This window comes from Caloenas nicobarica, chromosome 4, assembly GCF_036013445.1.
Source record: "Caloenas nicobarica isolate bCalNic1 chromosome 4, bCalNic1.hap1, whole genome shotgun sequence".
NCBI lineage: Eukaryota > Metazoa > Chordata > Aves > Columbiformes > Columbidae > Caloenas > Caloenas nicobarica.
Window position 1 is genome coordinate 73,337,961 of NC_088248.1, and position 15,612 is coordinate 73,353,572.

The window sequence follows — 15,612 nt, forward strand, 5'->3', positions numbered from 1 at the left end:
ATATACAGGGTGTTTCAGAAAGATGGACCCAATTTGAAATCACCATATCTCTGCAACCACGAACTGCCCATGAATGAAACTCTTACAGTCCGTACAGCAGGTGGAGGGAACACAGAGCATTTATAAAGAGGTTGCTACAACTTGATAACTCACTAAACTGTTTGTAAATTTTTTGTGTAATTGTAACAGGTTTGGGCCATCTTTTTGAAACACTGTGTACTTAGGTTATACTTGAATATAGTAGATCTGGTTTAATATATATATTAATCCTTTGGTACCCACACCACAAAGAAAATCCAGTTCACTGGGCACAGGGAGACCCAGGTACTGGTGAACGACGTAACTTGCCGGTGCAAAAGTAATGAAGTACAAATAAGGTACAGAAGCAGTTAAGAAAGGAAACGAAAATATTAACAGAGTAAAATAATTAGCAACTGAGTTAATTATTTCCTTTGGTACATCCCATCGTATTTTCTCTTTGCAAATACTTCCTTTGGTCATGTTTGTGACTAAAAACTGTTCCATTCATATGTGATAATAAAGTGCCATATAGAAAAGTATAATAATTCTTGGTATATATGTCATGCAAAACTAATAATTCTGAAAACTGTTTGGGACTCATTAGCAAACAGTAGTAATTGGTTTTTATAAGCTGTGTGAGCCACCCAGGAAATGTGTCCGGGTTGAATGCAGCTCACAAGGTTAATTTCTACCTGATACCTGTTTCAATAAGTGTGAACTTTGCTTTCTGCCAATGGTCTGCTTGAATTGCCTCAAATTCTTTCTGCCAATGGTCTGCTTGAATTGCCTCAAATTCATTTTCCTGTGACCTTTTTCTGAATTATTTGCAGGAAGCAAATATTAATATAAGGAAACGAACGCATGGTCAAACCAAATTTATCTTAGACATCCCAAATGAATATTAACAGCAATATTCTGCAGCATTTACTCAGCGTTTCCTCTGAGTTGGTCCATCTACTTGAGTCCTGCATCACTTCTCTTCTGATATTTTATCCCACCTAAAGATGTGGCTTCTGCAATTACTTTCTGCATTAACCTTGTAGACACTCCTCCTTTCTCCCTAAAGTTTGGAGGTGGGGTGCTCGAGCTACACCTCTTCTAAAGCATCAGTGGGAATTGAAAAATCACGAATGAGGCTGAGTTCAGCTTTTTCTCTTTTAATGCTTCTTCCCGCCTGTGTTTTGGGACTAGATCAGCTGCAATGGCTTTACCCTCAGTGACCAAAGAGGACTGCAGGCTGTTGGTGTGGGCATCTTCCCCAACCTCTGCCAGGCCAACCATGACTGCTGGCCCAACTGCACCGTCATCTTCAACAACGGCAAGTGAGTGGGTCTCCTTCCTCAGGCGCAGTGGGGACATGTCCTAACGGGTAACTCAGCAGCCTCTGCTCACCTTGGTGTCGGGTCCCTGCCCCAGAAAATCTGTCCATTCTTGTTTCCTTCTCTAGCTCAGAAAAACCAAACCAAACCAAACCAAACAGGATTTTCTTTCTAAATAGGATCTGTTTTCTCTCTCATTACTGTTATTTTTAAACTTATTGTCTGATGCACTAAACAATTACACAAGGTTTGATCCCAAAGCCAGTGAACCAGCAAAGAATTTTTCCCTCGTTTCTGCAAGTTTTGAAACCAGGCTCAAAATAGGAAGATAAAGTACTAAGTAACTGCCTAGACCACCCCCTATATTGAAGCTTTTTTTATACATAATCAAGGAAAAATTACAGTTAATAAGTTATTAAAGATTATACCAAGTCCACAATCCAAGAGCTTCTCATAATCGAAGTTTGTGACCAGCTGTGTATCACTCTGCTGATGTGTTTATAACCATTCCTAACACAACCCTCATTTTTGTGAGAACACACCATCTCCATCAATCACTGATTAACTCTTTAGCAATGGGATCTTAGTGACAATTGTGACTGTTACCTGCAATACAAGTCATGTGCAAGTGCAGGATGCCCTAGGTTGCTGGGCATTTCCTAGTCCCACCCAAGTCCTGTAAGAAAACTTCTGTGGGACGTGTGAGATGTAAAGATGAAGTGGGAAATGCAGGGATGTTCCAGCAGAGCTGGGAGTGGGCGCAGCTCCTGGGAGGGATGCTCTGCCCTTCCCAGCCTCCGGGCCACAGCAGATACAAATCACTGCTGATCCAGCAAGTTGCATCATGTAAAAGACATTAACTGTGGCAAACTACTTGCCAGAAACTGCACAGCCAAATTATTTCGTCCAAATTTTCCTCTAGGTCTTAAGATTTTACAAATTCACCAAATTTATGTGCTACAAGTTAACCCCCCCAGCCCCAGCCTCCCCCTCTTTAACTAACACATTGCTTGTGCACTTTAGTTCTTTCTGGTTTTGCCTGATAAAATTATACCAGGGTTTATCAATAAACTGGTAAATGAGAAAAGAGAAACCAAAACTTCATGAGGATGATTACCTCATTGGGAAATAGGGTCTGACCCAAAGTCAGGTTGGAGTCTGTGCTCTGATATCCGGTTGCCCCAGATCAGATCCATAGTGGGATGATGGAGAGAGGCTCCAGCCAGCCTGGGAAGTGGAGAAGGTTGCTAGCAGTGATAGCAACCTTGAAGTCTGAGTTTCTGGGCAGTAAGTAGAGGAATGGCGTTTTGTTTGCCAGGCACCTTGCTGAAGCTCCCACATATACCCTGGTACTGACTTTAAACTTGGTCATCTGGTAACTGGCCAGGTAAATTCTGAAGTTTACTTGTCTTTGTGTGGAAAGCTGATGATAAACCCCTGTTGTATGAGCTGAGCTCTCTATTAGTGTTCAAGGCACAATGTCAGACTTGAGGACCCACTAAACTCCTCACACAGAGCACAGTCCCTGTTGCTGATATCCCAGTCTGATTTCCGCTTCAATTTGTGTTTTGAAGAGCACAACTACTGATGTCAGTGGAGACATTTCTGTGCAGCAGAACTATCCCCTTCGTCCCTGCCAAATGTCAGAAGTGTGTTTTGCACACCCCCTGGCCGAGACCGTTCCTAAAATCCCAGTGCCAGGGCAGTTCTCTGACAAATCCTCCACATCCCAGTGATGGGAAATTTGGTTATAGCAGCTGCAGGGCAAAAGCGAAGCTCTCATGCAGTGAATCACAAGCCAGGCACAGGGAACCCCGTTGTCTCCTGTCAGGATGATGTCCTGATGCCCTATGTGTGTACCCTTTTTTTGTTGTTATTGTACTTGTACCTGTGCAAACTGCAGATGTTTGTTTTGTCTTTCAGTCATGAGGCTGTAAGATCAATGTTCCACACACAAATGAGGTGGGTCAGTCTTGAAGGCATCATCCTCCCCCTTTCCCTATACCCCTCATGCCCTGTGTTTAATGGAGAAGCTGCAACCAGCCCGAAGCTCTCCCTCTGTTTGCAGGAAATTTCACTTTCCCCATTTTCTGAATTGTAAAACCCCACTAAACCCAAACCTCACTTAACTCTGCATTTTGTAGTAAATTAAAATTATAGCGATAATACTGAAAATTTCCTCTTTGTCTTCCCACTCTCTCCCTTGCCTTCCTCCCTGTCAGTATTTCCACTCTCCACTTCTCATTTCTCCTCCCCTGCCTATGGCAAGAGCATGAAAGTCAGAACAAGGTCTCGCTAATCTTGTACAGCCCAAAATAAAACCTTGCGTATTAGGAATGAGAAATGATTGCATTACTGACATACTAAATAGTCCACGTTTCTTCTGCAGCAAACGGTGCCCGTTGAATGTGTTGACTACAATAGCGATACGATGAGATGGAAGCTTCATCCTTTTTTATCATAATACTTGATTAATGTTTTACCTTTTAATGATGCCACTGTTACCTGACCTAGACTGAAGAAATCATGAAAATATATGAAAAAAAAAAGTTCTCTGCTTAGCCCACTGCACTTGGTATATTGCAGTCAGTCCTGTTAAAGGGACACTGTTGTCTTTCAACTTTAATTTCAAGCAAATATGCAATTTCATCAAATAAGATGTGAAATAATTTTAAAGTGCTCTTTTTCACCGTGGACAATGCATTATAGATAGGACCATAAAAACAGGCAAATGAGTATCATTTCTGATTAGAGTTGCTATTTTGGAGCAATTTGATTTTGGAGCTATCGGGCACTCGCTGTGCCTGTGTGTGCGTCTTTCAAAGTCCTTGGTGCTTGGGGCAGACACTGGGAAAAAGCACGGGGCGAGCTCAGTGTGCTGCTCTGGGCCGACAGTGTCTCTTTAACTGTAGCTTTTAAAATATGCTATGTGTTTCCAGCCTTATCCGGAATGCTGTCAATCCCCTCAACACAAGGAATGGCTGCTTAAAATACACCAACAGTGCCTGGGCTATCAGGGGCATCATAAAAGTCAGAGGCTTTGATTTTGCTTCTCTGGTTGCATGACTCCCTTTAATGAGGATCCTGTTAAGTGTGAACAGGAATGTTTATACGTGTAAACCTTTCTGATGGGAATTGCTCTATTTTTCATGCACTTTCTCCTGGAATAGCAGGTTGCACCTTTCTCTGTCTGGCATTATCCCATTGTTGCGACATAACTAATAGCTGCCCTTTGTGACGATGGCATGTTTAGTGAAAAATTTTGTATTAAATATGCTGTTGATATCATCTGACACCCAGAGAAGGTCAAGACCAGCCTCAGAGAGTAGTTTTCACAGCAGCTTTAGCACAGCTGAAAGGCTCAGCTGTACCGAAAGTTTTTAACGGGAATTACAAGGGAGTTACAATCCTTCTGCAGCAATATTATGACACAGAAAAAGTCTTGTCCTCCCCAAAAGACTTATTTTTGATGCACCTGGTGAGATCTTTGGGTCCTATGCCACCACTTGGCCTTTGGTGAGACCTTCACTGAGTCCCATCTAAAGCCCCTCGTGTTCAGGTGGGAACCAGCAGGTCCCCCCGGGTCCGTCTTGTAGCAGGAACCGTTTTGAGTGTCCACGTTATTCAAGACCTTTTGCAAAGAAAGACATGAGAGCAAGGTAGGTGCCAAGACCTGGCTTTCCAAAAGCCTGCCATTAAGGACTTGCTGTGGATTTTGGTTTAGTAACAGAGACTGTCAATTTTCTTGGGTTTAATATTAGCAATATCAGGTCAAATGGGCTATATATAAAAAATAGACTATTTCCAAAAAATGGTTTCTAAGCCTTTATGTAGAGATGCATGAACAGGGTGAGGGAATCTCTCACCCAGCACCTGGAGAGAATGTCCCATAACTTTTCCAAGTGAAAACGATACTGAAAGCAGCCCAGCTCGGGTTCTGGGAGTCTAGCCAGGGATGTGTGGGTATCATGCAAAGCAGTACCTAAAATAAGACCCGAAGTCCAAACTCAGCATTTTACGAGGCTCGTTGTGTATTTCTGATCTCAGGGTTTTCTTCTGCTGAGATCTCCTGCAACATAATAAAACTTTATGCCTACGTTCAGCCTCCATCCAGATCAAATAATGGGGCCGTAATCTGTTTATTGCTTAGACCCTTACGCGTCCCTGCGAGGGACTTGCAGAGGGGCAGGAGGAACTGGTGTGACTGTAGTTTTGCTCTGTATTCAGTTAACCAGACTGCTGCCCATCTCTGCATTTGCCTCCCTGAAGAGTAAGGACTCACCCCTGCAAGGCAGGGGCAGGTTGCAGGATTTGTCCCCGCTGGCTCTGTGGTTGCACCTTCGCTTCTGTTGTTTCTCCAAGATCATGTGTCGTCTCCTTTGCACCCAGGATTGAGCTGCGGGCACTGAGCAAGATCTCTCCGGGGGACGAGCTGACTGTTTCCTATGTGGATTTCCTCAACCTGAGCGAGGAGCGGCGGAAGCAGCTGAAGAAGCAATATTACTTCGACTGCACCTGCGAGCACTGCAAGAAACAGGTCAAGGATGACTTGATGCTGGCCGTGAAGGAGGGGGAAAGCAAGGTATGGTTTGTCCTGCTGTGTCCAAACCCAGAGGCAGCTGCGTCTCCTCCACCAAAGGCATCTTCGTGTTTCGGTGACAGCGGTTCCTTAGCCAGGGGACACTCTCAATAGCAACAGAGTCAGATTTTGGCAGAAGCCTAACCAGCGACAATGTAAAAAATGAGAACAAAACTGAACCTTGATTGACCACACCAATTTGAGCCCACCACACAAGGCCAGTTTAAACCCTATTATGCAACATATGTGCAGTTTTTCATTTTAAAAAAGCCCACAAAATTTGCCTTTAGCTCTAACCTAACAGTCTATCAACAGGCAGAATGCTAAAATATTGGAAAATTAGGTCTAGAGCTGAGAAAAATGCTGTCATTTAGATTAATTTTTTGGGGGGAGGAACTGAAAGAAGATCAAAGTTTTGAACATCAGAACAGAAAATACGCTGCAAGTATTTCATGGTGAAGGGACTCACCAGGGTCTGCTGAAGCTGTGTGGTTTGTAAAGTGTGTACCATGTGCCATCACGTGGGGCCTGGGCAGGTGGGAAGCCTGAAATTCCAGTGTCTCCTTACAAAGGCCGGTCACCAGGAGTTTCATAGAATCATAGGATAGTTTGGGTTGGAAGGGACCTTCCAAGCTCATCCAGTGCCACCCCTGCCATGAGCAGGAACATCTTCACCCAGATCAGCTTGCTCAGAGCCCCGTCCAGCCTGGCCTGGGATGTCTCCAGGGATGGGGCATCCACCACCTCTCTGGGCAACCTGGGCCAGTGTTTCACCACCCTCAGTGTAAAAAATTTCTTCCTCTAGCCTGAATCTCCCCTCTTTTAGTTTAAAACCACCAGCCCTTTTCCTATCGCAACAGGCCCTGCTAAAAAGTCTGTCCCTATCTTGTACCATTGCTTGACATTTCTCTGTGTGTTGCTGCTGTGGGCAGACTGACTGTGAAGATTTAACATGTTGGACCTTTCATTTTTAAGTAATTTACGTTTTCCTTGGAGGTCTCACAAGTCATCAGGTGGGGACATGTAAGTCTATGTCCTGCTGTTGGCAGTAGGATGTGTTGCTTGGCCAGTGGCTCCAGTTTATGAGCACGCTGGTAGCTTTGTTTCTTTTTGGTCCCTCTGCCCAAGGATATAATTGCTCATTTTTTTTTCTCTCTCTGTGGCAGTGTTAGCTTAGGAGGTTTCTACTTCTGCAAGCTTTACAAAGTGTGTAAGGGAAGACAAGACAAGGCAGGGCAAGAACATTTTAATGTATTATCAGGTCATTCATTGAGTTGCACAGTTACCAGAAAACCCAGCTCAGTCCTGTGACTGTTTTTCCATATAGGTGGCAGTCAGGAAAGGCTGGATATTGCAGAGCAAAAGTCTGTCCTTGAGACATATTTGGAGAAATAGGATCAAACTGGTATCAGGGAGCTCCCATGGGAAGTAGGACACAGGGCTAGATGAAACTCTTTGCTTGTTGGGTTCCCCACTAGTCCAAAAGACCCTGCTACACAATCCCATTACTAAATTGCCAAAACTTCATCTTAAAGCTAAACTTGACTACTTGAAGTCCTCACTTCTAATGTAAACTATCCCAAAGTTCAGTCCTCTGATGCAGAAGTTTTCATCTGACTTTCTGCAGAAGTATTTTTGCATACCTCCTCCAGCGGATGGCATAAAAGTATTTCAGCTCTCATTCAGCACCTGCTATCAAGCCTTAACCAAGCAGTGAGATGCACCATCCCCTTTCCATGAGCGTTAGAGGTGCCCTACAGCACGCAGTGGGAAGACATGCACTTTTGGGTAAATGTCCTCCACAATCTGAAGTGCTTGTCTAGAAAAAGCCTGTAACTATGCAAGGTGCATGATTTCAGCTATTAAAAATACACTCCCTCCACAGACAATAAGTATCCAGACTGACCTCACCCGCAGAGCACGTTTTCTGGACACCGGCTGTATCGCATTTTTGGAATTCAGGCAGCGCTCACAGCTGTGTGGAAAAAGTCCTATGAATATATGCAAGATTGACAGCTTACATCCTCAACAGCCGCTCTGACCTCCTGTCCTCCACCCTTCCCAAATAGTAGCAAAGTTCCTATTGTTTATAATGGCAACAGGCTTAGGGAGTCTAGTAAATGCAAGAGAGGGTTTTTATTAGACAAAGCTGCTGCAGAAATGCTGGTCAGAGTACCTATTCTAGGAGTCTTTACTCAGCCAGCATAGTGATGTGATTTGCCCTGACGTTAACATTGCCTTTGAATGTGCTTTGCACACTAGGACACCCTGCATGCTGCTCAAACAGCTGACAAAATCTGATTAGCTCTGATAGCTTTGGCCTGATAATATAGAATAATAAATCATAACACATACATATATATCCATAAACAGATGAGGGGTGTATTGCTCTGAAAAGCTACTGGTTTTGCTTCCATACTAAACTTCCAAGAGCTGTCCACAACTAGCTGAATTTCACAGATTTCTCAGAAATCTGATTGACCAGCTGTGGGAAAAAAACAACATCACCGGCCCATGGAACTGACTCCAAATCTTTGCGTCCTTCATTGCAACATTGAGTCTCTGCTTTTGGTCGGCACCCAGAGGTCCCTGTGCTCCGGCTCCACCGTGTGTCTCCAGACCAGGCTCTTCCTGCAAGCTCCTGCAGTCACACGACTGGGAGCCGATTGCAGATTTCCCATTTACCTAAAGGAAGGTTGAAATACTAGAATAGTTTGAAAATGCAAATTTGAAAGGCTCAGAAAAATGGAAGATAAATGATGGTGCTGGATATAATAATGCTATATTTCAGCATTAAATGGAGGGAGAGGAGGCAGCTAATTAGGAGCTGGTCAATGTTTTGCCAGGCATGACTACATGTGCATCATGCTTTCAAACACGTGGTGAAATCCAAATTTCTTTCAGGGGTGTGGGAAAACACATCTCACTCTCTGGATGTGGCTGAAATCTGAGGTCAGCCATCTTATGGTGTTTGGACCTAATGACAGAATTTCTCAGAGTGGGTGACACCTAGTGATCTCTCCTGTCCTTTTTCACCCAGCTGTCATTCAGGGGCCTCATTTCATAGAAATCACAGAATCATAGAATAATTTGGGTTGGAAGGGACTTTCAAATCTCATCCAGTGCCACCCCTGCCATGAGCAGGGACATCTTCACCTAGATCAGGTTGCTCAGAGCCGCGTCCATCCTGGCCTGGGATGTCTCCAGGGATGGGGCATCCACCACCTCTCTGGGCAACCTGGGCCAGTGTTTCACCACCCTCAGCATCAAAAATTCTTCCTCATGTCCTTCAAGCAGTTGCACTGGGAGCACCTGATACACACCAATCAGTGGCTTTCAAAGCCACTGTGGTGTGTCTCTTGAGACCTTTGTTGTCTCTTGAGACCTTTTGGTGTCTCTTGAGACCTCCCAGTTGCAGGGTCAGTTCTGTCCCTTTTCCAGAGGAGAGAAGTGGAGAGAAGAGTCAAGGAACCTGGTTAGTTATGCATGCCAGATGTACATTGTCGCTACTCTGATGAGCAACACTCTTGCTGAAGTCAGCAGCACCTCTCAACTTGGTAGCGGGACCATCTCAGCCCAGTCTAGGGCAGGTCTGAGGGCACACTGGGATATACAGCCAGTGGTAGGAAGGTCGCAGGTGATGTGGGAGGCATCTCATTGGGCTGATTTGGATTCCCAGACTGCGGAACAAGAATCTCTTCATACAAGTTATTTTGGCATGTGTCAGGCAGTGTATTTTCCTCACTGGTTTTCCTAATGTTGTCCTCAGCCCTCTGCAGAGATGGTGAAGGAGGTCATCCAGTTCTCCAAGGACACGCTGGAGAAGATCAGCAAGGCCCGCATGGAAGGACTTTACCACGAAGTGAGTCCTGTTGCTTTTGCTCTCTTGCTGTATACGCACAGCCAGGGGAAGCTTGTCCTGTCCCTCTCAGCATCAATTATTTAAGGATGATACAAACTCCCACTGCTGTAACCTGACTATCCCCACATGCTTCCAGCCCTCTTAGCAGCTCAAAATGCAAAAGCTGACACTGGTTTCTGTCCCCTGTAAAGCACAACCATGTCTGAGACAATGTCCCAGACTGGTTTCTTTCATAGTGATGATACGAAGAGATTCCAGCGACTTCCAGCACCTCCGGTTGACACCAGTGTTGAACCAAGGGTCTTCTGGGCAAAACCCATGAGTTACTGGGCAGTGTAACAAGTCAGCTCTGCCAGGTATCCTCATAAAAAGAGGGACAGTGGGTCTGGGAGACAGACAAGACAGTCAGGAGATTTGCCATGTTGAGCTGTGGGTTGTGTTTGCCTGTGTTGGTCTCCTCTTCACCTTCTGGCTTCTGTATGATGTTCATTTGCTGACTGCTGATGTTGGGTTTGCGGTATGGGAGACCTACACTCCACCTGGAGCACAGATCAAACTGGTGAGAGAGCTCAAGTCAATTCTTCCTTTCTCCCTGTTTTACTGACTCAGGAAATATTTAATTATTCTCTTCAGAGTGTAACAGCTTCAGGAAAACACTCCAGCTTGAGCAACAGCCTCTGGGTTTGAACTTACTTGTGAAAAGGTTGAAGTCCTCCAGAGCAGAGATCTGGATGTTGTGTCCAGAGCAGTCAGGCATGGAACAGGACAGCTGCATGTCTCCAGCCCCATGGGGTCATTAAGAGCATTTATTGCATCAAGCGCTTGTAGCAGTTTGGGTGGATGGTGTTGAGGTATAAGAGTCCTGTAGGCACTTGGTCTCTGATAAAACCCAACCTCCTGGGGTCTTTCTTCTCCTGAACAGTAGACATCTCTTTTTCCTCACCAGTTTTATGAATGTAACCCTGAGAGAAAAAGCTCTGAGCACCAAACATTTTGCTATGCTGATGTTTCTCCACACATCAAAGCATATTCTATCGTCTCCAACCTTCATGGAGGCTGACTTGGCCTCTAGGACTGGTGTGGACCATGCAACCCACAGGGCTTTGGTGTGACAGTTTCGGGGCCAAAGTTGCTCTGACTTTCCCTTCCTCTCCCTCCTTCCTCCGTGTGCAGGTTGTGAAGCTGTGCCGTGAGTGCCTGAAGAAACAGGAGCCTGTGCTGGGGGACACCAACATCTACCTCCTGAGGATCCTCAGCATTGCCTCCGAGGTGCTCTCCTACCTCCAGATGTTTGAGGAAGCAGCTGACTATGCCAAGAGGATGGTGGACGGTTACCTGTATGTCTGTGCTCTGTTTTTGTCAGCTCTCTCTGGTTATGCAATGTTAGGCAGTGTGTTATAGGAATAATTTTCTTAGTCTGCTCCCACCAGGGCATTCAGATTGGGACCTGATTATATCACCAGACCCTTCCTAAATGCACAAGAGCTCCCAAACACCTTGATAAACTGAACTGTAACTGGCAAATGGTTTGGGTACCTCTTTCATTGACCTCTGTTTTATCTCAGAAGCATCTCAGGGCTGCCCTGGTAGCAAGACACAGAGCCTGGGTGCAGGACAGAGAGGCTGTAACTTCAGGAGGTGGTCTGTTCTCCTACACCCTCTGAGAAGGAGGATCTACAGAGAAAAGAGAAACTGTTGTCAAATGACCATCACTCAGGATAACCCTTCACTCCTGAATAATACGCGGATTTTTGTCTTGGCTAATTAGTATGCACTAATTCTGTGGTAAAGGCTTGGTGAGAATAAAGAAATTCAGACTTAGTTCACATAGATCCAGGGCAAACCTCACACTAAAAATTATGTACTTTATTATTACTGAGGTTTTACTACAGGACTGATGAGTATTAATTAGCAAAAAAAAAAAAAAAAAAAAAAAAGTAATGGAAACCATAGAGAACAGAAGAGAGATGCCCATTTTGTCATTTCATTCACCCTCCTGGTGAGACCATCTCATTCCCATCACTTGCCTTTTTGGTCAGTTCTATCCCAAAAGGCCTGTGATATTTTTTTCTTTTTCAAAGGGGTGGCAGAGTCTAGAGTGAACCCTCCTGGCTTGCAAGCCTGACAAGCCACTTTGTGTCCCAGCCCTGGCACTGAGCTCATTCAGTGACACAGAAGAAATTGCTTCCCCTCCCCATTTCTCAGGTTCTCAGTCCAGAGTGAGGACGGCAGTAATTTCCTTTAAGATCTGCCAATTCAATATGCCAAATATACCCCTGAAGGCAGGTTTTCAGGTAAAACAGCTTCTAATTTTGCCTGAGCTTCTGAAGTTGGATGTAGAGGCCAGGATTCATCCTGCCCACCTGGGGTACTGACCGTAGGGGAGAGATCTGACAGTCCCTGGAGGCAGAGACACATCTCCGGAGGGTGAGATAAACATTTCTGGAGTTTCTGGAACAACTCGTTTCTCTCCCCACTTTGAAAGAGAAGTTGGTGGTTGTTACATCCTCAATTTAGGCACTTTATTAAATGTCTGAAGTCAAGCTGGTGCCATCTGGGCTGTAGGGTCAGATCTGGGTTGTGTTTATGTCAAAATAATGTGGAATGATAGAGCTTGGCTTTGTCCAACCCAGGTGTCCGGCGTTCTACATTCGCAGGTTGTTCATCCTCTTTCACAACAACTCAATGTCCTCAGATAACCCGTGTCCTCACGTCACTCTTGCCCCTTTCTCAGCAGGGCCGCACGTTTGTGTGGCACCAAATGTAACAGGCTCTTCACTTGAGTAAACAATCTGCTCTTTGGCAAACATATCACGTCGCTGACAAACATTTGGGAACCCAGATCTTTCCTGAACTAAAATGACTCTTTTCTTTTTTTTCCCAGGAAAATATACCATCCCAACAATGCACAACTGGGGATGGCTGTGATGCGGGCGGGAGTGACCCACTGGCATGCTGGTCTCATCGAAGCTGGGCATGGCTTGATCTGTAAAGCCTATGCCATTCTCCTGATAACCCACGGACCTTCCCACCCAATTACCAAAGACCTGGAGGTAGGTGTCATCTCTCGTGTTGTTTCTGCTGTCTGTCCGGGCAAAATTACATCCAAGCTGTAGAAACAACCCATCTGTAAGAGCTGAGAGACGTATCAGGTACTCACTGCTTCTTAGTAGTGCTGTGGTTTTCTCTAGATTATATTACAGTCTGCTGAAAAACACGTCCCTTCCTGTGGGGAATTTTAATCCCTGAAAAATAGCTTTTATCCTGCACCAGGACATACATTACAAATGGCCACTAAGCTCCCAAGGATGGAGCCTCCCATTTTTCCAACAGCCTGATTTTGCTTCACTCAGATGGAGATGGCGTTACGATTTGACTATATCAAATTATGTGTGGTGGATGTTCCCAGCTTACCAACCCCTTTCCTTTATTGGTATCAGTTCTTCTTTATTTACCACTTCCCAGTCCCTCTGAGCTGCAATGTATTTTCTTCTCAAATGACTGACAGGTGTATTTCCCACCTTACAGTCCAGAGCTGCAGATCCCAGGGAATTGCATCTGCTCAGCTATGATGAACTATTTACAATGGCATCTACGGATCTGTAATTTCTTTAGCCTTTAACTCACCTGATGTGACCTGTTGGCTTTACAGCATTCTCCTTTATTAGCCAAAAAAATTACATGGCACCAAATGAAATCCTTTATTGATGTCTAGTCCCTGGTATAGCAGAGCTATAACCTTTACTAGTGTAATTTTATATCACCAGAAAAATTAGTATCTAGCACCTAAAGCAAACCTGTCTGTTGATGGTTTGCCTATATATAGAAGAAGGCGAGACTCCGGCACTTCCATTTCTGTATTTTGTTTCCCACTTACTTCAGGAGGAAAATAGCAGATATATGGCACATGTTTATCTCTGTTCTCCTAAACCAAGGGTTGAATAAACTCACAGACAGGTATAGAAAGTTTTCCTAGAATCTCTCCTGAGCCTCTGCCGTAATGCAGCACTAGGAATGACTCTGCTTACGGTGAATCCTGGGATGCAGGGGATGCAGCTGTGACATGGTCCAAGAGGGGCTGAGCATCCCCCTGCTCCTCTCCCGCCTCCTCCCACGTGAGGTGACCCCCACCCTGGTGACGGATCACACCACAGGTCAGGCCCAGCACAGGAGTGGGAAGCAGAGTCACTCAGCATCACCTTTGGGTCCTGCATCAAGTTTGGGAGCGTGAGGCATCCCAGCAGCCTGTGAAAGAGCTGGGTGCAGGAAAGGCTGATGCCTTCTTCACCTTCATCATACACAGGCAATCAAGTTTGAGGAAGTAATTTGGTATCTGTCCAGTTGGCTTTGGTCTTGCTGGTGGGACACCTAGGTTAAGTTGCATCAGTCATTACACGGCATAGGACATCCCTGAAGGACGGTCCCCATTTTTAGGCAGTGCTTTTATTCTCTTGTTTTGAGATCCCCTGTGTCAGAAGTTTTGTAACCTGTTGTGTCTCTCAGGTCATGCGTGTCCAGACGGAGATGGAGCTGCGCATGTTCCAGCAGAACGAGTTCATGTATTACAAGATGAGGGAAGCTGCCCTCAAAAACCAAAATTTTCAAGTCATGCCTGAACCCAGCAATGAGACCTCACCTGGCCTCTTCCACAAGAAGGAATGAACCCTGAGCTTGACAAAAATTCGTGCCTGTGGGATAACATCACCTATGGCACCAGAAGATGTGGGGCATGGCATATAGGAGTGCGATATATCCATAAAGATTATTTCCAGTGACACCAGTCCAAGAGCATGGACCTACTGGAGGAGAGTCCTGAAGAATCTTCTGAGGGCTCAAACCAGAAGAGATCTTGACAGAAACAACGTCCTTTTTCTACCACTAGTATTAAAAATCAAAGCAAAACCCTGTTATAAAATTATTTACATTCTGCTTGGAAGCCTGTTTCTCTCTATACAAGTCCTGATGCTGAAGTCCTTGGTTAAATTTTAAATGATTTTTTCCTAAGTGTTTATTTTTTTCCCCATCACTTCCTTGTGATTACATAATTTTTTTCCAGTGGTGTCCATGGGTTGTTGACCAAGGGATGGTAGAAGTGGGAAGTATAATGTATGCCCGTGCGCATTGAGAGCAAACTGAATAAGACTCACAGACAGTATTTTGTGTAAAGTGGTGTTTTTCTGATGAAAATCTGCTGAAAAACGATTCTGCAGCTGACATGGATGCAATGTCAAACTGCGGGCACTTTGCGAGTGGAATTCCTACATCAGGATAAAATAATTAGGGCAAATTAGTCTACCTAATTAAAAATTAGAAAACATCTGCAGTGATGGCAGCAGATGGACATGAGACAAGTCTGTGCTAGGAGCAGGTTCCACTGGTGGGGTGCACTTGCTGTCCACACAGTTCTAATTGCACAAGCCGTTTCCAGGGAGGGGATCCAGGTTTGCCCATCTTCAGGGTGAGCTGGGGGCTCTGATGCCTTTCAGCACCCGTCTTTCAGCTTAGACAGGTGCTTAATCCATTTTGCACTGAGCAAAAAAAGAATAGGCTGCAGTTCAGCTGTCAGTGGGCGGCCAATGGAGCAAAGGAAAAGTCAAAAGGCAATGGTTGGATTTCTAGATAAAAAAGGTCTTAGCCATCTTCCTGTCTGTCTCAAAATCTAATGGGTTTGCTCCAGGCCTTCAGTGGCAGCCAGGAGATGAAAAGGGGTGGTTTGTTCAAGAGTCCCCTACCTGCTCCTCAGCAGAATACCAAGAAAACAAACCCAGGGCTTTTCCTCTTTGACATTTCTGAGTGATTTTGCTGATGTTTCTCCAGATCTAAGATGACTT

The 15,612-nt window shown here is 45.0% G+C and overlaps 1 protein-coding gene across 2 annotated transcripts in view; it reads left to right on the plus strand.

Moving 5' to 3' along the window:
- SMYD1 (SET and MYND domain containing 1) overlaps positions 1–14,936 on the plus strand; it is a 28,769-nt gene extending 13,833 nt beyond the window's left edge. The window contains exons 4-10 of one of the 2 annotated variants that reach the window (XM_065634961.1): positions 1,213–1,343; positions 3,264–3,302; positions 5,730–5,922; positions 9,689–9,781; positions 10,955–11,118; positions 12,666–12,834; positions 14,285–14,936. In XM_065634961.1, coding sequence (XP_065491033.1) covers positions 1,213–1,343; positions 3,264–3,302; positions 5,730–5,922; positions 9,689–9,781; positions 10,955–11,118; positions 12,666–12,834; positions 14,285–14,443 — 948 coding nt within the window. In that variant the 3' untranslated portion in view covers positions 14,444–14,936. The remainder of the gene's footprint in view (positions 1–1,212; positions 1,344–3,263; positions 3,303–5,729; positions 5,923–9,688; positions 9,782–10,954; positions 11,119–12,665; positions 12,835–14,284) is intronic. The other variant, XM_065634962.1, reaches the window with a different exon arrangement.
- The last annotated feature ends 676 nt before the right edge of the window (positions 14,937–15,612 follow it).